General features: G+C 34.1%; 1 protein-coding gene across 3 annotated transcripts in view; it reads right to left on the reverse strand.

The window, feature by feature from the left end:
• The window catches only part of Ikzf2 (IKAROS family zinc finger 2 (Helios)), a 157053-nt gene that overhangs the window by 44629 nt on the left and 84499 nt on the right, over positions 1–27925 (reverse strand). For 2 of the 3 annotated variants that reach the window (XM_013010996.1, XM_013010987.1), the window contains exons 4-5: positions 12294–12560; positions 5141–5308 (exon numbers count right to left, since the gene is read on the reverse strand). In XM_013010996.1, coding sequence (XP_012866450.1) covers positions 5141–5308; positions 12294–12560 — 435 coding nt within the window. The remainder of the gene's footprint in view (positions 1–5140; positions 5309–12293; positions 12561–27925) is intronic. The other variant, XM_013011005.1, reaches the window with a different exon arrangement.

Here is a 27925-nt window from a genome sequence, read left to right on the forward strand (position 1 = left end):
GATAGCCAACCTAATAATGGAATACAATAGAACAGTAGGCAGTCATCACCCAGAGGTTAGGTTTGGGAAGCTATGATACTTACATGCTAATGCAGCAGCAGTGTGTGTGTAGAGAGAAGCTTATAGTATGACAGGGCTAGTTCTGATGAGCCCCGAGGGCTACAAAAAGGTGAAATGACCAAAGAAATGCATTGAATGTTCAAGTCAGAACAGAGATGAACATGACAATGTTTATCTGTTAGCCTTAAACATCCCTTATTTACCTAAGCCTGGGAACAAATAGAGCTAAAAACCTACTCCAAAATCTGATTCAGAGTGTTAGGGAATTGTACTGGCATATAAAATGAACAATACAAAAAACTAGTAGTTCTAGGTTATGGGGCAATGGTAGAGGTGAGGTAATGCATCTCTGGATGAATTACATATATGAGTGAGATTGTCAGAAACTGAAAGGTCTGGAGTGTACATTCATATTATATACCTAGATGATCTGTGGATGAATGCAGACTTAGTCATATCATAAAGCCAACTACAAATGCAGTTCTACCAGAAGAATTCATTGGAGCATATTTTATCATAGATCTTGACTTCAGACACAACGCCACGAACTCAATTCCTTTTAAAACAATTCCTGTCAACAAAGATTCTGAAGGAGTTTGCCTTGATACTATAGGGAGAGCATATTTTCACTATGTTACCTTAAGACTAGACAACTTTCTTTTTGCCATAATAAAGTAGAGAAAACTTGCTCATCCTAATGTACCACAAAACATCAAGCCAGTCTATTATATTCATGACATTAAACTGATTGGGTTTGGTGAGAAGGAAGTAGTGGATATCCATGATCCTACATAAGATAAATGCTGGAGGATAGTGAATAAACTCCAGGAAAGTTCAGTGACTTCCAACATTTGTGAGATGGGAAATGTTCAGTAGTATAGGCATAAAACAGGCCTTCTATAGTAAGTGATATATTGCTCTCCCTTATTTTAAATGATGTAAAACAAGGCACAAGTCATGGTGACATCTTTTGATTTTGGAAGCAGCATAAGCCACACCTGGGTATACTGCACTGCTACATGCATTACATAAACTACAGAACTTCCAGTTCTGAGAGGAACCTGGGACATAAAGGATTTGCAATATTATTCTGTCTTAAGGAAAGCTACCCTTCAGTCATTACTAAGGGCAGAACATACAATGATTGAGATATCTGTGGCAAATGGAGATGTGTGAAATCTCTGTCAGTGGAAGGCTCTGCGTGCAGATTCCTAATAGTTTTGCAGTAAAGAACTTCAATTTAAAATAATTCTCCATTTAAAAAAGCAGCTCCAAAATTGCTGGATGTTCTTTAAGACTTGGTAACAGATACAGAATTCCAAACAATTAAGCAGACCAAACTATTCATCATGAAGTAAGTATGAACTGATTCAACATATCTGAGAATAAGAGGTACAATATTATTTTATTATTAACGTAAGACCGAGTAGTTTGGGACAGCCATATGTAGTGATAAGCAAATAACTTGTGTGCACAGTAACTGCTAATCCTATGTCTACATCTGTTCCCTTAATACAAATCATCATGTTCTGGGTTGTTCCCTAGAACAATTAACAGAGAAGGAAATAAAGTGGGCCTAATTTGTAAATGACTTGCATGGTGTTTGGCACTAGCTGCGATCTCTGTACTTTCAACTCCACTTCAAGGGACTAACATTGAGGTAGCTGTGAGAGGTTATCTCCCAGCAGCTAGGATTTCAGCTCCTACATCTGATTGCACACTTTATGTGGAAGAAGAGATAGGTGAGGTAATGATACATCACATGACCATGTGGTCAATGAGTTCAAAGAACTAAGTGGAAGACTGGAAGTAGAAGGTGTAGGGGGGATTATGTGGATGCCTTTTTTTAAGAATTGGTACAAAATCTGGTAATATGTCACACTAATTCCTTTTCAGAATATCCACTGTGTAGAAAATTCTTAATAATCTAGAAAAAGTAAAGCCAAATGTTTACTTTCTGCCCTAGTTTTGCTCGATGGGCCATGTACATGGAAATACTAGGAGAAAGGATAGGAATTATATATGGATTCAACTATAAGGACGTAACACATCTAATTGTTTCTAGTTCTGAGCTAAAATATTCAAATGCTGAGATCCTGATAGGGAACCAATTGCCAAGTATTTTACATTGGACTCCTTTCAACATAGAGGAGACAGAATTTTATTACCAGAGGAATCTCTAGACATTTAGGATAAAGATTTGCCTTCTCCTTCAATATATTTTTGCACACTTCATGCATGGATTTAACAGAATCTCCCATGTGATATTCCTTAAGCATTACTTTCTACCAGGAAACTGATTTTAGTGGCAAAAAACAACAACAACAAAGATTAGCACCCTATAGAATTCTCTTGTCTCCCCTCCAGCTCTATCATCAGAACCAGCTGGCTAATGGAGGATAAAATGGCCTACAAGTGGAATGCTTCCTATAGGAATGCCAGCCTGGAGTTTTCGGATGTTATATAGGATGGAGTATATGCCCAAAGTCATTCTTCTATAGCCAGAATGACTAAATCTGAGAATAGAGATGTTAAAGAAGTGGTTACTCTAACACATTTCTCTATCCCAAAACCTTGGGATTAGAGCTTTGGAGATCTCAGTCCTTAAAGAAGTGTGCATCTTTAAGTTCTGGCATGGCTGCATTAAGATCTATGAACATCTCAAGTTGTTGAACTTATAGGGAAAGAAATGGGCTGATAATATTTCCAGATTACCAAATTGACTTTAAGCAGAGCCAAGAGAGAAATATTTGAAATTCTTGAGATTCATTGTCATATTTTTCAAACTTATAATTCTGGTTACTGAAGAACTGGAGTAAACCAAGAAATACAGTACTGTCAAAAACTGGCTAAGAATTAAGACTTGGGTTACCAGATAATGAATCTTATTTTGTCCAGGAGGATGGTCTAGGCTAAACAAAGAGGATTAGAAGAAGATGCAAATGAGTAGAGGAAGGAAGTTAAATTAAAAGATCAATTTTGAAAGCTGGGCACTGGTGGTTCACGCCTGTAATCCTAGCTACTCAGGAGGCTAAGATCTGAGGGTCATGGTTCAAAGCCAGCCTGGGCAGGAAAGTCCATGAGACTCTTATCTCCATTAGACCACCAGAAAACCAGAAGTGGTGCTGTAGCTCAAGCTGTAGAGCCTTCACCTTGAGCTGAAGAGCGCAGGGACAGCACCCAAGCCCAGAGTTCAAGCCCCACGACTGACAAAAAAAAAAAAAAAGATCAATTCTGAGATTTTTGACTAATTAGAGAAAAATAGGCTTCAGTAGCTAAGTCTTACATTCTAGTTATTATGAAGAGCATTGCTGATGGTTAATATAAATTCTTTTGGAAGTAAAATAAATTAATATTACTCAATGATGCAGTAGCTGAGAACCTTCTCTATAATCAGCCCCGACTCTCTTATTCATATTTATTTGACACTGCTGTTTATATGCAGAAATCATGGTGTGGTATTCTATATTTCAAAACAGCACAAAGCAGTTATAAGGATCATATCTTGATGAAAATAGATAAAATAACATGCATATAATAAGCTGTAATATTAAAAACAAAACAGAACTCTGTAAAGAATGAAGCACTATAGTTAACTATTATATGAAGTTGAAGCAAAGCTTATATTCATAAAATCCTAATCATTGTGTATATTTTTGTTAACTCAGTAATATTTCATAAATCAAAATATATAGCTATCTAAAGGAAATACATGTCCCATCTTAAAATATCTTTCAACATAAGGTATATTTCAATAATCAAAAGAGATAATTTTAAGAGAATTTTCCTAGCATAATTTTGAAATAACAAAATGGAATAACTTTTGAGTGAGGAAGGAAAGTAAAATGCATACTTAGAATATTTTGTCTTAATGTTTTCATTAAATTTATTTAAAAAAATAACCCCAGATGGGCAGAGAAGGTGGCTCAGTGGTAGAGTGCTTGCCTTGTATGCATGAGGCTCTGGGTTCAATTCCTTAGCACCACATAAGCAGAAAAAGCTGGTAGTGGCGCTGTGGCTCAAGTGGTAGAGCACTTGCCTTGAGCTGAAGAGCTGAGGGACAGTGCCCAGGCTCAAAGTTCAGACCTCACAACTGACAAAAAAATAAGAAATAAAAATATAAAATGACCCCAGATTTACCATTTAATGTGTAAATCATTTGAAATAATTTACATTCATGTTAAAAATTCTGTTCAGTCTTAAAGACAGGAAAAAGTGTAAAGAAAGATAACATTGTCTTTACTACCTTCAGAATATTTAATATAAACTTTCATAGATGAAAATTTATGCTTTCCTCATATTTATATTAAAATTAAAGTTTAATGTGTCATTATAGACAGAAAAGGCATATAAAACTAGTTTGAGAGCATTCTGTATTAATTCCCTACCTTTAACTTCTTAGTTATGGCAATTTATGCAAACAGTGAAATGGGATTTATTCAGATTTCTTATTCTTATTTTCTCTTTTATATATTTATTCTGGCATTAAAAAGCCAAATGCTCTAGATTATTAAATCATGTATAAAGCAGAGAAAAGTTTCAGATAGTGTATAACAAATATAATTTGAGAAACAAGGAAACAAAAAGAAAGTTAAAATATAATTAGTCTTAACAGCCAAATTTTAATGAGTATAGTATTATTTGGTTTAAAAATAGTATTTTCTCTGCCATTGAAGTCTGAACCTGATTACTGTATCAGAGGAAAAAAATCACAGTTTTCATTTCCTTTGTAGTAACTGTAGAATTTTATTCTGGCATTTCATTACATCTTCAATCATCCATTTTACTATGGTCACTACTATTAATAATTATAAGGTTAAAAATCATAGAAAATGTATATAACAGCTGATTTTCTTCCAACATCCAGAAATAAGAATAAGGCACTCATCAGTTGACAATGGTTTATAACTCAAAACAAGAAGGGCCTTTGGCACTCTGCAAGTTATTGGTTATTTAACATACACAAACTCACGAGGTACTTCCTTGCTCCAAACCACACTGTATTACTTAGTAAAATTACGTAGCAATTTCTTGCATTCTCATATTTTAGCATTCTTCTCAAAACCTAGATGGCACTTACCAGAATGGGTCCTGAGGTGTCCTGTGAGGGCGTCCCTTCTTCTACATGCGTAGCTACAGAAAGGACATTTGAACGGCTTCTCTCCAGAGTGTAACTTTATGTGTCTCAGAAGGTTGCCCTTCTGAGTAAAAGAAGCTCCACACTGGTTACAGTGGAAGGGGCGTTCACCTGCAGAGAGAAGTGGGAAAGATGTGTACTTTACTTACCAGTGACTGATTCGGCAACCACTTAATCAAAGCCATTCTCTATGTTCAGGATGTTCATCAGAACTCCTTCATAAGTCTTCTGATCACTGATCTTCTAGATTGTACATTGCTAACAGCAATGTCTCTAGTTTTAGGTCAAGCTGTCATTTCTCCATTTCATATTAACTGGACAAAGTATTTACCAGTAGTTGAGTACCTAGGTACAATCCCTTTACTACCTTGAGGTTGCATTATATGCAGCATTAAACTCTTGTGATGGCATTAATAATTTGATATTATGAATTTCCATTTCTAAGTGAAAACAATTTGAATTCACATATCACAGAAACTGATAAGAATCACAGAGCTAATGAGTGCTCATGCTGTGTTGAACTTGGTCAGTTTGAATACAAAATCTTGTTCCTTTTATTTTGCCATGCTATCTCTTTAAAATTCATAGAAATCTTACACTGAATGGAATAATTTGTCTAACTTTCTCACTCAGCTTTTAAGGAAAAGGAGCCTACACAGGCATATTATATGAAGGAGCTTTGATGCTCATTACAAGATCCCCAAACACTATACAAGTATCTTGATTCTCCTGGTGAACAGTGAAACTTTTTGCAAAATTTCCTGATAGAGTAGGATAAAAATTCAAAGAAAAATTTCATTCATACATTCCCTCAATATTCTTTACAATGATCTTCTGTTTAATGGGAATATCCTCTCATTTTTCTCTTATTACTAATATTGCTATAATTGTATAAGTCTGAATTAACAGTTTAGTCTATGGTGATAGTCTCCTTAATAGTGTATTTCCACTAACTAATGTCATCAAACATAAAAACATGTGTGTAATGAAGCAGTAAAATAGTCAACTAATCTCAAACTGATAGCATTATTAAACCATAGAGAAAATATTCTTACATTAGCTTTGCCTTTCACTAAGGACAGAGTTAGGCAATAAATGAATAAATAACTGAATAAATGAAATAAAGTACAAACTAATATATAAGGAAATAGTAAAGCTATATTGTCCTAAAGCTCAAAGTTTAGAATAAAAAAATAGAATGACAACAACTCTTTTGATTGAACTGAGTATTTTCTTTACTTGAGACTAGATGATGACTATACTATCAATAGTGTTTTAAGCAATTGAAACTGATTTGTTCTTAGCTGAAACATTCATAATAATACTGAATAACTGAAACTCAATATATTGTTTGGCCCTTGATATAATTCAAACACATTGACTTTTATTAAAGAAAGCGAGGCCTCACCATAAAGAAGACAGACCATTTACAGTCACTTTCTAGCAGACAGCTACTGAAAGTTCTGTTATATAGTTTTGTTAAAAAACTTAGAGAAATTTTGGAAAAAAATCGATAGGACATGTGTATCTAAAATTGTGTAGTACTCCATTTGGAAGTTAATGACATATACTAAAAGAATATAATCGTTCCCCCACCCCTTAAAGTGTTGAAAATCCTACAGTGAAGTTTACAAGAGACTCTATAATAATATAAGGAGTTAAAAATATTCATCATTGTTAATGTTACCTTAAATTTATCTTATTTAACTAGTTTGATTCTTTTGGCAAAATCTAAAACCTATTCTATAAAGTCTTATTGAACAAGTGAAAGTGGATGGTTGAGCCAGGTGCTGGGGGCTCACATCTGTAATCCTAGCTTCTCAGGAGGATCAAACTTTGGAGCCAGCCTGAGCAGACAAACTCAAAGGACTCTAATCTCCAATTACCCAGCAAAAAAGCTGAAACTGGAGATGTGATTCAAGTGGCAGAGCACCAACTATGAGAGAAAAAGCCAAATGAGATCATGAGGCTCTGAGTTCAAGCCCCAGTATTGGGACACACACACACGAAAAATCTAATGGTTGTAGTTTACTTATTTTTCCCATTTCACTTTTATAAATAAAAGCTTAATTTGATTCTCTGCATTTGCATTTTTTCCTCCAATAAAATAGCAGCATAACATGCTTTTGAGAAGTGAGACTGAGGTTTGAATTCATGACTTACATACTTGCTAGGCAGGAGCTTTACCACTTGAAGCAAGACTCAAGCTACTTTTTCACAACATAACTTTCAAGAATTACAATTATCTCCGTCCCACCCCTGCCATGGAATTGGAAGTAAAAAGAAAGAGGTACTTCCTTCACAAATTTACTTAAGTGAAAAGGAAGAAAGCAACAAATAAAAATTATAGTGTTCATTTAAAGTTTTCATTTTTACTTTTGGAACCAGTATATGTAAATTTTCCCAGTCAAGTAACAAGTTATTCTGCAATAACTTTTAAGGAATGAAGCCGTTGGGGGTTGCCTTCAGGACATAAAGCCATCTATAATATTTGAATTGAAATACTGAAAAAATCTCTCACTTAGATTAGTTAATTTATCACTTAAAAATAATGCTAGTCTATGGGCTGGGAAGGTGGTTCAGTGGTAGAGCGCTTGCCTTGCATGCATGAGGCCCTGTGTTCGATTCCTCAGTACCACATAAGCAAAAAAGAAAAAAGCCGGAAGAGGGGCTGTGGCTCAAGAGGTAGAGTGTTAGCCTTGAGCTGAAGAGCTGAGGGACAGTGCCCAGGCCCAGAGTTCAGGTCCCACGACTGGACCCTCCCCCACAAAAAATAATAATAATAATAGGCTAAACAAATTAATAATACCAGGAGAACCTTTTTGTTAAAATAAGTTTTAAGTTCACCTACTTCAGTTTATGGGATTAATGATGAGGTAATTGAGCTTTTATATTTACAAATCCTCTAAATAGAGACTTTTTTTTTAGTAGCAGAGAAAGTGTTTCTGAATTTATATAATTACCCTAAAAGAAGGGTGGAGAAATGAAAGGAATATAGAAACACCTGGAAATGTTGTCAGACTGCTGAGCATGCAAATCATGGTATGGAAGTCTGGAGGTCTTTGTACATTGCTGTGACCATGAGAAATGAAGAAAAGGTATTATCCAGGCCACCACTCAGTCTCTTCCATTGGTGAGAGAGAAAGCACTGAGAGCAATGCATCTTGGTTTCAACCAGATAAAGCTTTGAGAAACACTGATGGGAATTATGATGTTCTTTTAGATAGGAACTCTATAGTGTCCCTGATTTTATGGTAAAATCTATTTCACTATTCTTAATGCCTTGATTGTATGAAATGATAATGACCATTTCAATAATACAGTTTTAAAAAATTATATTCAACAATAAAGCAGTTGAATTACAGTGACATTCTCAATACTGCCAATTACTGGAACAAGAATGAAAGCAGAAAATGACATAAAACTTTTTTGAAGTATACATGTATTTCAGAAATACTCCAAATACAATAAACACATCATGTCTGCTTAATAACAAAAAGAAGTTAATTAATTAACTCACATCTTGAAAGAAAATTCTGTAAGACATTAGGAATCCTTTTATTTGAAGTATGGGATATTCCATGACTTGGACATTACAGAGGTATATGTAAATCTACCTGATATTTAAGTAAAAAGTTAACTCCCTTTATAAAAAAAGTATATATACAAAAATCTGTATATTGTCCACGGAAGGTTAAACAACACAACTTAACTATTTGGTGTTTAAACTAATTGGGCCAAATAACGTTGCCCTTTTGGGCAGTTTAAAATTGGTATGAAACAAAGCATATATACATATATATATTATGTATATATATATAAATTATGTAAACCCCACATTATCATAAACTACACTAATAATATTACGGAATAATCAATGTAAAAATCTATGAAGCTGCTCTACGTGTGGCAGTTAGTCTTCCTATTGGTGGGCAGAAAAGTCTGGACTAACAACGCTAGGAGAACAAATAAGATGGTCATGTGTGCTTCATATGCTGTCTTAACTGTGCTTTCTACACCCCAGTCTTCCAATCTACTCATCCATGTATAGTTATTCACTGGATGAATTTATATGTCATGTTTATTATGGAATACTATGGAATGCATTATATTTCAATAGCTTACATATTTTCATAAGTATATATTTTAAAATATATATTTAAAAATTTTACATATTCCAATGAAATGCAAATACATCTGCATAAGTTTGCCTTTGTAAATAAAAGGCAGATGGTGTTCCTGTGATGGGACAATTACCTAGAAATATACAAAATCCAAGCACCTTTGTAGAGATCCCAGGCAAGAAAATGGCTATGGCAATACATGGTGCTCAAAATTTAGTCACAAAAAGGGGATTACTTCATCCCAAAGAAGAGCAAAATTAAGCATTTTCTATACTTGCAGTGTTCTCATCCATTCCTTCTCATGTCTGAATGGATTTATTACCCCTATGTGTTTCCTTCACCCTATATTCCCAGTGAAGAGTGCCTGGAGTATCCGATGACAATATTACCTGATTTCTTACTCTAGAAGCAGTGCCAAAGAAATAACACCCAACCATTAATAAGATTCTGCTATTGGCACTTTAGTAGAGTATGAAAGAGAAAGAAGAACAGTTGAATCAGATCTGATTCTCCATATCATTTTAATCAGTAGTTTTGCACCTGCTTTCTCATTGCCAGTTTAATTTAAATATTCCATGACCTAAAAACACTCCAAAATCTTTCTCAAAGGCTCCATAAGGATTCAAGTCAAAAGTGGGAAAATAAAGAAAGTAGTTCATGGTCTTACAGAAAAACATTTTGTTAATGACTAGATTCTAACTATATACTTCTTGACCTAGTTTAAAGAAACACAAATAATCCTATGTTCTCAAGCAGTACTAAAATGAAGTTCAAAAAGTCAAAACTCATTCAGACCTGCAAAATGGGTTGTCAAAAATATAACATCTAAATTTTCAAATTCAACAGTGCTTGACAGGTATCTCTTGTTCCTCCATGAAGAGTTATTAACTTTAAAAAAATTTTTAGATATGAAGAATGTGCAATAATTTGCCTAACAGACAAGTAAACACATTAATGAAGTCATAGTATTGCAAGTGTATTTAAATGGTTGTTTTGCCCATGTCTTTGCCTTTCTTAGTTGCCTAAGCTTTATATTCTTTGGAAATTTCTGTAACTATTTATAAAAATGTACCATGCCAATTAGGTCATTTTTCGTATTAAAATATTCAACTCTACTTTAGTAATAAAAATATCAAGCAGAGAGTAGAGCAGGAACATAATTGTTGTATTTGCAAACTAACAATTCTCATGAAGGTTACTACAGACAGTGAAATACTGATTAACCTAATTTTTCATGAAAGTGTACTGTGCTTCTTTGAATTTTCTTAACTAAAAACACAAAAGGTTTATTAAAACCATTCCCAAAATAGCATTTAGTATACACTTCAGCCTTGACATTAACACTGTACAATTCAACTGGAGAGTAATTACATGGATTTTGAGTAATTTACTGGAAAGTTACACATGTGAATGAGTGTTTCTTATCTTCCTCAACACTGACCTAGCAAAATTCTGTGAAACAAATTTAATGACTCATAGCATTATTTTATAAGCATCGGCAAAAATTAAGATTTGTAATGTGAAAATTTTTCCTGTTTTTTCATTATAAGGTAAATAACTTAAACTTTATCTTCTCCTAATACATAAGTAGTAGGTTTCTAATTACAGTCTTTTCTTCTTTTATATGACATACATACCAAGCTTGATCATTCAGCTTTTTCCCTAAGATATTTAATAACATTTAAAGGGAAAGAAAAAAAACACAAGTGATATATATGTTTTATAAATATGGTGTTGTTTAAAAAAGAAAGTCAAAATAAAACTAAAACAAAAATATTTTTGGCTGGATGGTTACAATGTGAGTCTCTGTGTCTGTATACATATATATATACGTATATATATACACATATATATATACGTATATACACATATATATATATACATATATATACACACACACACACATATATATATATATATGAATACACACACACACAGTTATATCGGGGTGAGTCTTTTTCTTTGGGATGAAGTAATCCCCTTTTTCTGACTAAATTTTGAGCACCATGTATTGCCATAGCCATTTTCTTGCCTGGGATCTCTACAAAGGTGCTTGGATTTTGTATATTTCTAGGTAATTGTCCCATCTATCACAGTGACATATCAGTGATTAATATTTTGGTATACGATACTAGTTTACATTATAGTGAAAGCTGTATTACCTTCAAATTACTATTTCACATAAAGTTGAAATTTTTTAAATAATCAGTTATCTTCCTATAATCTCATCTATAATGTTTAAAAACAATTGGCCAGGAATTTGAAGCTATTTAAGTAAGGTCTTCTTGTCTGTCTGATTTTCATGTGTAGAAAACCTACAAGGATAAATTAAATATATCCGAGGGCTTTTCCCTTAAACAAATCCACATTACACAAGCTACCTACATACCTTCCATTCTTTGTCACATCTGACCCTACACATCTGAACAGAGCTTAAAACTGAAAATTCGAGGAAGAGGGCAACATCCCTGACTAGGGAGAGGATCTGCCTACTGCAGAAAACTGGAGCACTCAAGGTCTGACTGGAAATCCCATTTCAAGGAGTTAATGAGATAAACTGAAAATGACTCACCCCTATATAAATGTGTGAGTGCCATTTTGTAGTATAAAATCTTAGGTAGTAAACTAAATTACCTGCCCATGGGTATGGTAAAATATGTATGGAAATAAAAAAAAGATCAAATTACCTAATGAAATTCTCCTCTACCTTTTGAACCCTTATCGTATTATTGCTATATTAAGAACTGTGGAAACTGAATCCCAAACTTCTCTTCTGATATGCTATTCAGATTTGAAGGCTGGAAGTCAGGACCCAGGCTAACTCTGCTTTTCAGCAATCCAATACTAGCAGAATTCTGAAAAGGGAGTTTCACCATTGTTACCCCTGAATAAAAAGGAAAGAGAATAGATGTCAGGTAATATCAACATCAGATGTCACAGGCAGTCATCAGGTTATTCTTTCAGCTGCTTACCAGTGTGACTCCTTTTATGTACCATAAGCACATTGGGCCCAATGCAAACCATGCCACAGACGTCACATTTCAGTTTACCATTCGGAAGCCGGATTCCTCCCTCGCCTTGAAGCTCCTGGACTTTTCTGTTGTCAGCCACCTCGCTGCTTTCAATTAGGGGCTCTTCTAGGCTGCTACCCTCATCATGGCCCCTGATCTCATCTTCGCGGCTCAGGGGTTTCCTGTCACACTCTTCATCACTCTGCATTTCTAGCTTTACTGAATTTGCTGTAATTAAAAAAAGGAAATATTAAGTATATGCTATGTACTCTTACCTACATCTCTCCTACTACCTGTCATTAGACAAGATGGGTGCAAATGATACATAAAGTAGAATAGTGTCCATCATCAAGACCATGCTGATACATACCTTGCCTTATGGTTTTTCATTGAAGCTTTGCTAATTAGAGCTCTAGGCAAACAGAGAGACTCTACTTCTGCATAGACACATTCATTTGTTTAACTCAATTATTTTTGTTTTTTGAATAAGTATAATTTTCCACCCTGGCTTTTGGGTTAGTTATTAAGGCCACTAGAGTGAGACACATTTATGGAAGACACAAGGTTAAATATTGCTTAACACATAGAGCCATCACTATTTATTTCATATTCTCTGCTTCACATCATAGAACTTGTATAAACTTGCTTTCAAACAGAGCAAGAGAAACAAATCATGATCTTAATCCCCCTAATGTCTTCCACATATAAAGGCACACAATCAAGGCAAATGTCTTAAAATCAGACTAAATACAAATATTCGTTTAAGACTTGCATAAATTCAGGGCAAAGTGAACAGATCTCATGTCCCCTAAAATTAACTCTCCCCTTTTTCTTGTATGAAAAAAGAAGAAGAAAAGAATTCTCTATGGAACACATGAGTTTGCAAATCAAGTATATCTAACTAATCTCTGCACACCAAAAAGGAGTTAGTGACAGAAATGGCAGAGCATGCATGTAGACACTTGTGACTATTGAGAAATTTAATGCCTTCTGTTTGCTGTTTTTGGATCATCCCACAGAAAAGTTGGAATTCTGTTAGTACAGCCCTCATTCTGGATTGCTGACAAGTCTTTTCACAAAGCAGAAGCAAGCTTTAAGTTAATATCAGTTTTTAAATTTGGTGACCTTGAACATTTCTGAAGAAGTCATATCTAAGTTGCAGAACAAAACATTTAGTAGTACTTGAGTAGAGGAAACATTTTCATGGAAAGGAAGTATTTTTCACTGCATGTATTTTGTTAGTAATACTTCTTAGGACAAGCAGTGCTATCAAAATGGCTCTTTTCCTGTCCTCCTCAAAGTCCCCTTAACAAGACACAATGAGTACTAGCAGTATAAACCTGAACTAATTATTTAACCTTGACTTCTTACATCTTTCACTTGCAAAGTGGAGATGAATTCAGATGAGTGAATTAAGTTAGAGCAGAAGAATTTACTGAGTAAGGGTGAGAGTCCTTAACTTCTTAAGCATTTTAATGCACTTAAGATCTCTATGTCCTCCATAAAGTACAGATGATAACAGTACCTACCTCCTAGAGTTAATGAAAACATGAAATGGATAAAAATAGAAACCTTGCTCACCTATCACTTTTCTCTAGAAATGCAGTGCTCTCTCTCTCTCTCTATCTATCTATATATATGTATTATATATATATATATATATAAAATCAGATTTTTTTGTGAAGATCCCTTAACATAAGCACATAGAGTATACTCCATAGTCTACAAAAGGACACAAGTTCTTGCTGAACCCAACACCAACACAACATGTACTGTTTGAGGTTTTACTTTAGTTAGAAACTGCTATGACCTTACAGGGATTTTAGAAATATATGAACAAAATTTTCTCCAATGTGATATCCCTAGCATGCTCAAGAAATTGGGATACATAGCAGATGTTAAATTGATATTCACTGATTAACAAGTCAATTAATACATTTGTTACTAAGTTTATATATCCTTCTAAACTTGTTTAAAACATTTAAAGAATAAATTACATAGTTAAAAAGAAACAATGTATTCTAAACAAGGTTCACAATACTTCAGACACAATCTCAAAGAGAAATTTTGACCATAGTTTTCCTACTCAGAAGTATGTCTGAATCCATTTTTAAATATAACTTTTTCATTTGACAATCATTAGAACTCTAAGATTATTCTTCTTTGTTGCCATATTAGAGTACTGTCAATGTGAAAATTGTCACTTATGTATAATTTTTAACATGCATTTAAAAACTATGAGTAAAATTGGCCACTTTTTGTACAATTAAATATCAAAATCAAAATTATTTACCAAGTTTTTTTTGCTAGACTGCATGTCTTTTCTCATTGGATTTAAATGTTCTTTATATGCAAGGAGAATATCCCTTATCTAAAATTCTGAAAATACAGTATCTAAAGTGTTTTGAACAATGATTTCATTCGACAGGTTGTAGTTAAAGTGTAGGCAGAAAAGAGAAATGTACACATTACCTGAATTGTGAAATGGTAACCCCTCAGTACAACATAATAATAATAATAATAAAATCATATTTTAAAAAATGAAGGCACAATAAAAATGTGTAAAATTACCTTCAGGCTATATGTGTTAGGTTTTATATGGATCAAAATTTCGTATGTCAACTTCAGTTCCATCCCCCAAAATAACTTATGATGTATATAAGAGTATTCTAAAATCCAAATAAACTTAGGAATACTTCTCATCCAAGGAATTTCTGACAGAAGATATTTAACCTATACTAATGAAGTTAGTTTTATATTGCTCTGGTTTACAAATACTTTGGGTAAGGGTATTCTCTGGCATATATGCTAGTTTCATATACATTTTTAAAATTTTCCACTATAAATTTTAGGTTCAATATCTTTCTTCAAGAAAGTTTCTACCCTCAAGATATTGTGTGTGTGTGTGTGTGTGTGTGTGTTTGTGTATGTGTGTGTAGCTATTGGTTGCCCAATGAAATCTAACATATTATTAATAATTGTTATTCAAAAGGGAAATTAAGCTGAAATAAGCACATGAAAACATGATTTTATAAAGCATGATTTAACCCAGCCCATGAATATAGATATAAAAACCTAACAATAGGCATGGAAAATATTATTTACAACTGATCACATATAAATATAGTTATCAGAAGCTTGTACTACTAAAAGAATATATTAGAAGCCAATATAAAGAAAAGATGCTTTTGTCAGAACTGAGACAAAAAAGAAATGACTGTCATAGTATGATGAATTATTTCTATTAATTTATAAAGAATAATATGTTCATCATTTATGAATATGAATCCTAGTGTTGTCCTAATACAGTAAATTAGAAGTATAATGTATTTTAATAATATGTTATAAATTAAACTTTATAAAAAATGGTCTAATGTATAAACAATACCACAGTAATTAATTTTAAGGAAAATCTCTAAAATGTAGCTGAAATTCCGTATGTAAGAAAACTGGACTGGAGATATGGCTGAAATGGTAGAATGTCAGCCCAGCATTGAGTGAAAAGGAGAATACAAGACTGAGCTCAAGCCTAGTTATTGAATATACACACATACAAACAGACGCACATCTCACTATTACAAATCTCAAGAATAATTTTTCAGGCTTGTTTTTCTAATATGAATTGAGGTTTACACACATTAATGTACACTTACAAGCAAGAATGACTTAACAAAAATAGTATTTTGGCTAAGGGTGTGGCTATAGTGGTAGAGTATCTGCCTTGCAAGCACAAGGACCTGAATTCAAGCCATGGAACTGTCAAAAAAAAAAGGAAAAGAAATCTTCAGAAAAACAGATTTTTGTAGAACACACATTATTAGCAATGGAAAGGGGCAATGAAATATGATTTTAGTTACTTCATCAGTGTATTCTTTTTCTATGCAAAATTGTATCCTTCAATAATTATAGTTCATAGCTAGAATCTAAAACAAAGTTTAGAAAAATTATAATATTTTATGAAACTGTTAAATAAATTCAATTATAGTGGCAATTTTCTTTCAACCACTATTATACTAAAACAGAACACTGACAATTTCATAAAAGCTGTGCATGCAGAAAGCTATAGGTTCAAATCCAGCAGCCTTTACTACACACACACACACACACACACACAAAAAAAACTTGCTTCTTGCCTAACATTTTGCTTAAAACTTTAGTGAAAGTTTTACACGAAAGGTAAAAGTATTAATTTAAGATACCTATATTAACAGGATAGTATGCACACAGAAGTCACAAAACATCTTTCAGTAATATTACACACACACACACACACACCACACTTTTTGTTTTTGTGTGCACTGGTATTTAATCTTGGGTCCTTAAGCCATGTTTCTAGTTCTGTTTTCATTCATTTTTTCCAGAAGTCTATCTCTTTATGTTTAGGGCTGACCTCAGACTATAAGCTCCTTACATCTACTCCCAAGTAGCTAGACTTACAAGGATATACCTACACCCTAAAACCTGTGAGGGAAGAGTCTTGGTAAAAACTAGTTTTCTGGGCTGAACTGGCCTCAAACTCAATCCTTCTATCGCCAATTCCTATGTAGCTGGGATTACAAGTGTCAGTCATTATACTAAATTTATATATAATGATTACACAATAAATTTATTTAACATGGGAGTAAACAAATGTTGAGTTTTTTCCTTAAAACTGAACATTTTACCTTTATACTCTAATTTGATTGAGTTACTCATATATGCAAGACAGCATATGACTTTCCAATGTCAGGCAATTGATTTCTTCAAATGTAAATATTTAACTTAAATCTTTTGAGAAAAAAGGATCATTTTAATGTATAGTGAAAAATATTCACTTAACTTCTATTTTGAAATGGAAGACATATTAGATTCAATATAAAAATCTGTTTACAAAAATTTGGTCTTTAAAATAATCATATTAATTTTCAACTGTCATATTCTAGAAATACAGTAACTAGAACTGAAAATATAGTTACTGAAATATTTTGGTTACTCAAAACTTTTTACAACCTAAAATTTAATAATTAGTGTGACATAATTTTACTCACAGATTATTCAAGTTTTAGTCATGAAAATAATAGAGAGGGATTAAGATTCACTTTCTCTCTTTAAAAAGATAAAGTTTTTGATCAAATAAAATATGAAACACGTTTTCTAGATTACTGTCAAACTAGTGATTATTTCTTTCTCAAATCTTTCATATTTTTCTTTTGCCTTTCCTTCCATTTCTTCTCCCTCCCTCCCCCCTCATGCTCTGTCTCTCCCTTTCTCTCTCTCCCTTCTTCCTTCCCTCCCTCGCTCCTTTCCTTTCTTTTTGCAGTACTAGAATTTATACTCAAGCTCTTATGCTTACAAGTGTTCAAGTTCAGTCATATCTTAGCTTGCTGTATGTATGTATGTATTATATATGTATATGCGGTTGAACTCAGGCCTTGTACTTAGTTGATTTTCTTGCTCACAACTGGTACTGTGATCCATTTCTCCAACTTAGATTTTTTCTGGTTATTTTAGAGATGGAGTCTCTCAGAATTTTCTGTCTAGGCTAGCTTCAAAGACAATTCTCCAGATCTTAGCCCCTGCTCCCATGCTAAAATTAAGCCACCAGCACAAAGTTTGTTTTCTCGAGGTTTTTCACTTTTAATGGGAAGAAGTTCAAGTAATATTTGTTTCACAATGGTGAACTAAAAGGCTGGTTTCAATTTTTTTTCAAGTGTTATGTGTAGGTAGACTGTATTGCTTGGTTTCTGTTATGTGAGAACTGGAATGGGCACATAGGGGTTTTAAACCTTACAAGTATCATTTCCACCCAGTCTGGGCCATATATCTAAAACAGTACTAGGCTCACTAATTGAGTCAATACCTGTTTAATTAGATGAAGCTGGTTTTGTACTAATACACTCATATTCTTCAAACTTTAGAAATGAAACATCAAATGTGATTAAATCTGTGCTGCTAGATTAGCTATTTATATAATGTTAGAAAAACAAACCACCTTCAAAACTTTGATAGAAACTACACCATTTACCAAACTCTTCTAATGGTCTAAATAAAATAAAAATCATAACCAAAGTATCTTAAAGTATATGCAATCATTTGTGTGTGTGTGCGTGTGTGTGCGCGCACGCGTGCGTGCATGTGTGCACGCACACACAGGCATGCTTGTCTGCATGTGCCAGTACTGGGGCCTGATCTCAGGGCCTGGACACTGTCCCTTAGCTTTTCTGTTCAAGGCTAGTGCTCTACCAACTAAGCCACAGCTCTATCTCTGGTTTTTTGCTAGGTAATTGGAGATAAGACTTTCATGGACTTCCCTGTCTGGGCTAGTTTGAAACCAGGATCTTTAGATCTTAGCCTCCTGAGTAGCAAGGATTATTGGTGTGAGCTACTGGTGCCAGCTTACAATGTTTTCATTTTTTTATTAAACTGGGTAGAGAGAGAAGGAAGGGTGATATTGTCCAAAAAGAAATGTACTCATTGAGTTTTTTTCTTTAAAACTTTACATTTTAGTTTTATACTCTAATTTAATCTAGTTATTCACATATGCAAGACAGCATATGACTTTCCAATTTCAGGCAATTGATTTCTTCAAATAATATAAAATATTTAATTTAAACCTTTTGAGAAAAAAGGACATCATCTCTATAATAACAATTTAAAATAAGAAAAAATTCCTCAACAAAATTTCATGTAATATAGAACCTTTGTTCTTGTTAAGGGCAGACACATGAAGGGGCATGAATATTGGGCTCCTCCCAACATTCTCAAATGCTTGTTTTCCAGAGGGTTGGACAAGTGCAGACACCAGTGTCACTGAAGTGCAGCTGAGCCTTTTTTGAGTAGCACCTAAAGTCTACATTGTATGACCTCATGTCTGCTCTTCCCCTTTCCTCATCTCCCAGAAATATATCTAGATTTTGTCTTTATTACATCCATTTGAATAACTCCAGATCAAGATGCTACAAATTCTGAACTCTTGTTATGACTCTAAGAACAGCAGTGTAAGTTTCTCTGCACCTAAAGCAGAGAAGTCTCTTCCTCTCTGCCACTTAACTAGTTGTTGGACCTAGGGAACTTGGTTTATAAGGACTCATCCAACCTACATCATCTAAAATAAGAAAGGAAAAGAAACAACTGAATAACAACAAAAAACTACTTGATATCCTAAGAACAACTGGCTAGGTAATTCAGTTTTCTGTAGTAATGATAATGATAATATCAAAATAGCATAATTTTTATGTTTCATAAAAATACATATTCTGTCTCATTTGACATCAGAACAAGTAAATTCTAAAGCACCACTTACTAGTGGTAGTTAGCAATTTGAGGACTATGTTAGTTATTATCCATTTTAACCTGTAAAACAACAGTTGGTGGAAAAATGCCGTATTATCAAGACTTCTTTGGGGGACATGTTCTGACTGTTGCATAAATTATTGGTGTAGAGATAAATCACACCTTCATCTTCTCAACTGAAGTAAATACATAGTGTCCTCCAACTTTTCTTGAGAAAATAAATATGTAAAACAAAAGAGGGAAAAACATTAAGCTCCTGGAGATTTCCTACAATTCATGAAACTTTATATATTACCCAAACTGGTGGCACCACTGTAGCTCAAGAATGGAGTTTCTATTTTTTGGCTAACAACTAGAGAATGTGGACTAAATCAGCCTAATTTAAAGAGAAATGCCATAAACAATGCCCTGTTCCTTTCTCCAGCCTTTAAATGAATGATTAAGTTCTAAAGATTCCATATTTACCATGCCTGATTATTAACTCCATTTTTACACCTCCTTTTGGGCAATATAATTACTTTGAAATCCTTATGACCTCTCAGATAAAAAAATTACAACAGCTTTTTGAAACTGTTCTCTTTTCTTTTTCAAAAATTTTTATCAGTTTTTTTTATTGTGAAAATACCATACAAAGGGGTTACAATTACATGAGCAAGGTAATGAGTACATTTCTTATCAAGCATTGTTGCCTCCTCTTTTGTTTCCCCTTACCATCCCTCCTCCCTCCCTCCATTCATCCTCCCTCCACCCCCAGCCAAAGTTGTAAATTCATTTTTCGACATAATATCTTGCACATCTCATTGTTGCAATGGGTCCAAGAGCATCCCTATTTAAACAATTTGTTTTTTCCCTTCCCCTCCCCAAATTATACCAACATCAAATACAGTGAAAACGGGGGCTATACCATGGGGGAGGGACATACAAAGCAACAAAGAAATAATCTTATAAACATGTGAGAAACAATAGCAAGAAAGAAAAAACATTTGAGACCTTATCTTGGGGTTCATTTAGCCTAACATCAACTTAAATGACTGTTTCTGCTTGTCTCAGACATATACTAGTTATTGCAAATAAGGGAAACCATGGGACCTATGTTTCTTTGGGCCTGGCTTACTTTCACTTACTATAATTTTTTCCAAGTCTTTCCATTTCCTAACAAATGGGGCAATGTCATTCGTTGTTGGTGGGAGTGTAAACTTGTTCAACCACTTTGGAAAACAGTATGGAGGTTCCTCAAAAGACTCCACATAGAGCTCCCCTATGACCCAGCAATCTCGCTTTTGGGCATTTACCCAAATGATCACAAACAAGACCACACTAAAGCTACCAGCACAACTATGTTTATTGCAGCATTATTTACCATAGCTAAGATATGGAACCAACCCAGATGACCCTCAGTAGATGAATGGATCAAGAAAATGTGGTATATATACACAATGGAACTGTTCTCTTTTCTTGTCATTGGCTACATCCTACTCCCTAAATTCATCCTATATTCCGTTCCTAGAACAATCTCCTTAGAGCAGAGTTCATTTTAGCATTCTCAACATCCTCACAGCACCCATAGTATTCCTCAGGTCGATTTACTATTGGCCCTTTATTTATTCATATATTTTCTGGTCAAACTGTTTTCATCATCTTCCCAGAACACGGTCTATGCATCTCTATTTACTACTTTTTCTTGGCTCCCATAATTACTTTCTGGATTTTTTCATTATATGCTGTTACCAAAATAGGCACGCCAACTAAGGCTCATTTATCTGTTACCATTTTTCAAAATGTCTTCAGGTTGCAAATTTCTCTTCCTATGAAACATTACATTATAGTGATTTCTTTAATATACTTTTGAGAACTCTGCGTGGCCTACACAGTAAGGCATTGAAAATAAATGCATTCTTGATTCAGTAGTATAACAATTCTGTCCTTACATAAAATTAGGCACCTGGTAACTAGTTAAACTCCTGTTGATGATTTTCATATACAAGTTACCTACACCTTGTGACAACGAATCACTAAAACAAGTAAACAAAAAAGCACAGAGTTAGTTGTTCAAACTCAAAACACCATCAGTAGAATATTAAAAGATGACTGCATGGCAGGAAATTGTCTACGTACTAATGTATTAACTGATTTAGTTATGACAGCCACTCTGAAGTATTTAATTTTATTTTCAATTTGTAGGTGAGAAACGTGAAGCCCAGAATGGGTGAAGTAACATGAAATCACACAGCTATTTAAAATTAGCTGAGTGTGGGGACCAGAATTAATTGGGGACTAAATTCTTGGTATATCCACTTGTCATCAAAAGCAAGACAGCTATTAGTTATTAGTTAAGGAAACAAACAAAAAAGATGTTAATATGTTAAAGACTAGTAACTTAGCACCAATATGTATCATCTGATTTATAGTTTTTATTTCATGTCTAATTCAGGTATTATTACATTGCCAATTTGGGGTAAAGAGAAATTTGCTTGAGCATCTATTTTGGAAAAAGATCAGTTGATACTGCCAACTTTTCTGAGTAGGGATTTTTATCTCATATAAAGAGCAATCCACTTTGAACCGGTGTTTGGCAACCATCTGTTTAACATAACTGTGGGAGGTTTGTGAAGCAAATTACATTGTGAAATTATCTCTTTAATAAGGGAGTACAAATTTCTTAACCTAACTTCTGAAAGAAGTAAAATCATTACTATAGAATCCAGCTGAGCGGGAATGTTCCCGAAGGGAACCACAACACAGAATTGCCTGAGGTCACTAAGGACACATAAACCAGGTCAGAAGGTAGTGCTGTGAGCTAAAGAGACAAAGATCAAGAATGGGGCAGGCTTCTATTACGGGGCAACAACAAGGGAGAGGATCCAAAGCCTGGAGACTCACTTTAGCAGCTCTATGGAGTCTGAGGGGTGAAATGACAAGGTGATAGGAGAGCACAGCAGCTCTCCATCCCCTGGCTTCAAACATGTTTGGGTCATATACACAGAGACCAAAGCTACTGGGGTTCTTTCCCTAGCGTGTGTTTACACACATATCACTATTTGTCTAAGAAAAATAGTCTATATACCTAGCCCTGAGATGTAAGGCATATCAATTAAAAATGTATAGACAATAAAATGTACTAAACAGTGACAAACAGAACATGTGGTAATTAGGAAAACTAATCTGGACAAGTGCCAGATTTTAACAGATCTATGCCAAGTATTTATTTTCCACCATGTAGCAGCAGCATTTTTGTTTTTACAATGCTCATATCTAGTTTCCAGCCACTAATGAGTGAATATCTTATATAAGCATATACAACATATATATTAAAAGATAAAAATAATTACAAAGTGACATATGAAGTACTAGCTCATATTAAGAATGTTGGATTATAATACCTATGTTTAAACTCTTAACACATGTAGATGTTAAATCACTGAGTACTCCCCAATTTCTACTGTTGTCAAGTACAGCAAGCAAGATAGTACTATGGTTACGAACACTGAATTTAAATCCAGTTCCCTAGAATTTGGCTAGGATGTTTCATGTATTAGCCTCATGACCTTAGGAAACATAACTCTCAATTTTCTCATCTATAAAACCAAGATAATGAGTTATTACATATAATTGCATATATGGAACACTAAAAGCTATTTTGCTTCTTCTTAATAGATCTACATGAGCCATTTCATAAATGCACAGCATTGTACAAGTGTAATTCAGGAAAAAGGAAAAGGCTTCATGAAGGAGGTAGGCATAAATAACAGTTTACGGGTTGTTATACAATAAGGGACATATATAATAAGCCAAGAGCTATAATACTGGCCAGGGAATGTGGACAGTTTATTCTCTAAATCTGCAACTAGCCAAGGATGCCCACTTTCAACATTTTTATTCAATATAACACTAGAAGTCCTAATCATAGTGGTCAGGTTAGACAAAAAAATAAAGAACGCTCAAATTGAAAAAGAGGAAACTAAATTTCCCTGTTGGCATGATCTTATACATAGAAAAATCTCAAGGATTACATCAGATAGTTTTAGGACTAATAAACTTAGCAAAGACACAAGATACAACATCAACATATTTATTTACTTACTGACATTTTCTTTATTGAGTTATAATTAGCATATAATAATTGGCACATATTAAAAATAAAAAATTCAAAATATTGCTATCTGACAATGACCAATTATTTTACTACATTAGTCAAGGAATCAATCCCATGTGTAATAGCTATGGAAAAAATGTAATAAGGAGAGAAAATATTTCTATAACGAAAACTATAAAACACTGATAAAAGAAACTGAGGAGAACATAAAAACCAGAACATTTAAATATCCAAATTGCAGGAAGTAGCCAGAAAGAATCTGTGCCCTATTTCATGATTTTTAAAAGGCTGGAATGTAAGGTCTGCTCCTGGATGGCGAACAGACTCCACCTTCCTCCCAGCAAACTCTCCACCCAATACCTGCGTTACCTAGGCAACGGGCACACCTGGAAGAGGTCACATCTGCATCCACTGAGGTCACATCTGAATTTGATGTGGCCACATCTTTCTCCACCCATACCCTAGATAAGGCCAGGCCCAGAGGCCCTCTCTTGCTGCTCTTTTTTAGCTCTTTTGTAGCTCTTTTCTCTCTCTTTCCCAGCTCTCTCTCTTTCCCAGGCCTTTCCCAGCCACGTGGAGTACCAACCTTGCCTGGTCCCAGCAGGTCTACTGAATAAACCTACCCCTTACCTGAAAAAAAAAATCCAAATTGCCAAAATAATTTTGAGCAAAAATAGAAGAAAAGTCATTAAATACCTGACTTCAAAATACACTACAAACCTGAAATAATCAAAAAAGCATGGTACAACTGATACACAGACCAATGGAACAGGATGCAGAACTAGAAGTAACCCCAAGCACCTATGGCCATCTGATTTTCAACACAGTGTTCTTTATTGTTTTCAGTAAGTTGAAATGACTGGGAAATGCTGGGAAATTGGATATCACATACAGCATAATAAAACAGCATCCCTATAACTTAAAAAATTGCCCAAAATGTATTAAAGATTTAAATATAAGACCTATAAAATTACTAAGAGAAAAAATAAGGAAATGAGTATTTTAGGGCATTAGAATAAGAACTTTTGGGGCAAGACCACAAAAGCACCTTAAACAAAAATAAAAATAAACAAATGGGATTCTATCAAATTAAAAATGATTCACAGCAAAGCAAACACTCAAGAGAGCAAAGAAATAACCTACAGTGAGAAAATATTTTTAAGACTATACCTCTGACAAGGAGTTAATATCCAGAACATGTAAGGAATTCAAAGAAATCAACAGAAAAAAAAACAATTAAAATGAGCAATGATCTAAACAGATATTTTTCAAAAGACCAACAAAGGACCTACAGATATAGGGAAAAAAATCAACTAATTGCTAATCCACAAGTAAATGTAATCAAAACTATAATGAGGTATCACCAATAAGAATGGCTATAACCCAAAATGATATTTACTAACAAGGGTTAGTGAACATGTGGACAAAAGGAAACCCATGAACATTGTTGGTGAGAATGCAACTTAGAACAGCCTTATGAAAAACAGTAAGGTGGTGCCTCAGAAAGTTAAACAGAACTATTGTATGATCTAGGAATGTCATTATGACCATATGTTTAAAGGCAAGAAAACAAAGATGCTGGAAGAGATATCTGAAAGCTCACATATACTGCAATATTGTTCATGCTAGCTAAATATTAAAACTAAAGTATCCATAGATTCATAGAAAAAGTAAATGTGAGATAAATACAGGTTTGGAATATTATTCAGCTATAAAAAGAATGATACTCTGCCACCTAAGACAACATAGATATAAATAAAGACCACTACAGTAAATGAGGTAAACCAGGGAATAGAAAGATAAGTGCTGCATGATCTCACTCATAAGTGAAATCTAAAACAGTTGCTCTCACAGAAGTGGAGAGGAGTAAGGGGGTTAGCAGAGGCTGGGAGAATAGGAGGAGGCAGGGATGGGGGAAGTTGATCAATGGGGACTAAGTTATGGTTATATAAGTGTGAGAAGTTCTGGTAAGCTATTACACAGGAAGATGACTAGAGGTAATGATTATCTACTGAATATTTCAAACAACTTAAAAGAAGAGATTTTTTTTAACATGAATGATAAGGTGATAGGTAAGTTTACCCTGATTTGAACATTATATAATGTATATGTATATAGAAACATCACATGGTACCTCATAAATATGTGCAATGTTTACATATAGGTTAAAAATCTTTTTAAAGATAGCATTTACATGTTGAATAAAATTAATGTGAAGAGAGATGTCAGATGGTAGTTAGGACAGGAAATGAGCATGAAGGCAGAAATGAAGTGACACTGTTTACTGGATATGTGCATGCAATGGGTAACACACACATAGAATATATACTTAAACCAAACAGGGTTTAAATAGAGTAAAACATAAGGCAACAAGTGAATGGCAGCAATTTCAAAGGACAAATACTGTCAATTTATTAGAAGACTTGTGTCTCAACATCCAAAGTATGAAAAGAGGAACTTCTTAAAAATCATTCAACTCAAAATTATTCACTGAGCAATCTGCTCTGTAGCAGGCAGTTACCCAGCCGAACAGGACAGACAATGCTGTGGCACTATGAGATATATCTGTGTGTTGTGTATATGCATATCCTTTTCTCTTTCTATACGTGGCCACCTAAGCATTGTAAAATATTAGGATGAAAAATATGATTCAGAACATCTTCACCTCCACAATATTAAAATATTAGGCAAAATAGGGGCCACCAATTTAAGAAAGTAGCTTCCCCATTATGCTACTCCTAACATGTCATCCTTACTTTGCAAATGGAAGTTCTGGTTACCCAGTGAATTGTGCATCCATTTTTATATCACTCTTAAGTTTACTTTTCAAAGCTCATGACTTATTACATGAAATTGTAAATCAATGATTTAGTTTTATGCATCAGAGAGAGCAAAGTAGACCATCTACAGTTAAAACTACACATAAATGGCTTTGTTGAAGTCTATCATGTTCATTTAAAGGCTGCTTCTTATTAAAATGCTTGATTTTTGTCTCATCAAATAATATAACTAAAATTTATACATATTGTTGGGTTTTATTTGGGAGGATCGCACTAGGGTTTGAACACAGGACCTTGTGCTTGCTTTACTGGTGCTCTACCACTTGAGCCATAATGCCAAGCCTAGAGTTTTACTGATAATTTTGGAAATAAAGTCTCACAGACTTTTCTTCCCAAGCTTGCCTAACTGTGATCCTTCAGATCTCAGCCTTCTGAGTAGCTACCAGAGTGAGTTACCAGCTTCCAGCCACAATGGGTTTTATTATTCATTATATTAACTTGTGACATAGCATCTATTTTATGTATAATTGTACAAGTTGCCTTCTAAGAGGCTTAGCTTCTTTATCTATGAAATGGAGATAATGCTATTTATTTATGCAGGTAAAATCATTAGGCTTAGCTTCTTTATCTTTGAAATGGAGATAATGCTATTTATTTATGCAGGTAAAATCATTAAGTCTACCTGTTAGAGGTCAAGGATCTTGAGGTCCATCTACTCTGTAGTATAAGCAATTCCAGGATACAATTAGACTGTGCTTAAAATATTATAAAAACAATAATTTGTGTAACTGGTCATTACTACAGTCATTTAGTACCCACAATATAAATATATTTATACAGAATGTGTTCCTAGATGGAGGGAGGGGACTTGGATGAAGATCTAATTTTCAGATAATGTATTTAAAACACCAGATTTCCTAGTTTCTGTTCTACTGTGCTTCTGGAAGTCATAGGAAGAATTCGTTTATGTGTCTATTGGCCATCCTTCTTTCCTCTTCAGAGAAGTTTCTCTTTAAGTCTTTAGCCCACTTATTTATTGGGCAGTTGTTTCTTTGAGAATTTGTTGTTGGGGGATTTAATTTTTTGAGTTCCAAGTATATTAGAGATATGAGACCCTTGTCTGTTGTATGGCTAGTGAAGATCTTCTCCCAATCTGCTGGCTTTCTATTGATCTTGCTAGCTAAGTCCTTTGCCATGCAGAGGCTCTGCAGCTTCATGCAATCCCATTTGTCCAAACTTTCTTTGATTGTTATGTTTCTGGGTCTCTATTAAGAAACTTTTGGCCTGTGCCAAGGAGACCTAGGCTTTCTCTATTCCTTCCAGTAATGTTTTCAGGGTGTCTTCTCAACCTCTCTAGCCATAAAAGAAATGCAAATCAAAACAACATTGAGATTCCACCTCACCCCAGTTAGAATAGCTATAATCAAGAAATCTAATAACAACAGATG

Source organism: Dipodomys ordii, unplaced genomic scaffold, assembly GCF_000151885.1.
Source record: "Dipodomys ordii isolate 6190 unplaced genomic scaffold, Dord_2.0 Scaffold1, whole genome shotgun sequence".
Lineage (NCBI taxonomy): Eukaryota > Metazoa > Chordata > Mammalia > Rodentia > Heteromyidae > Dipodomys > Dipodomys ordii.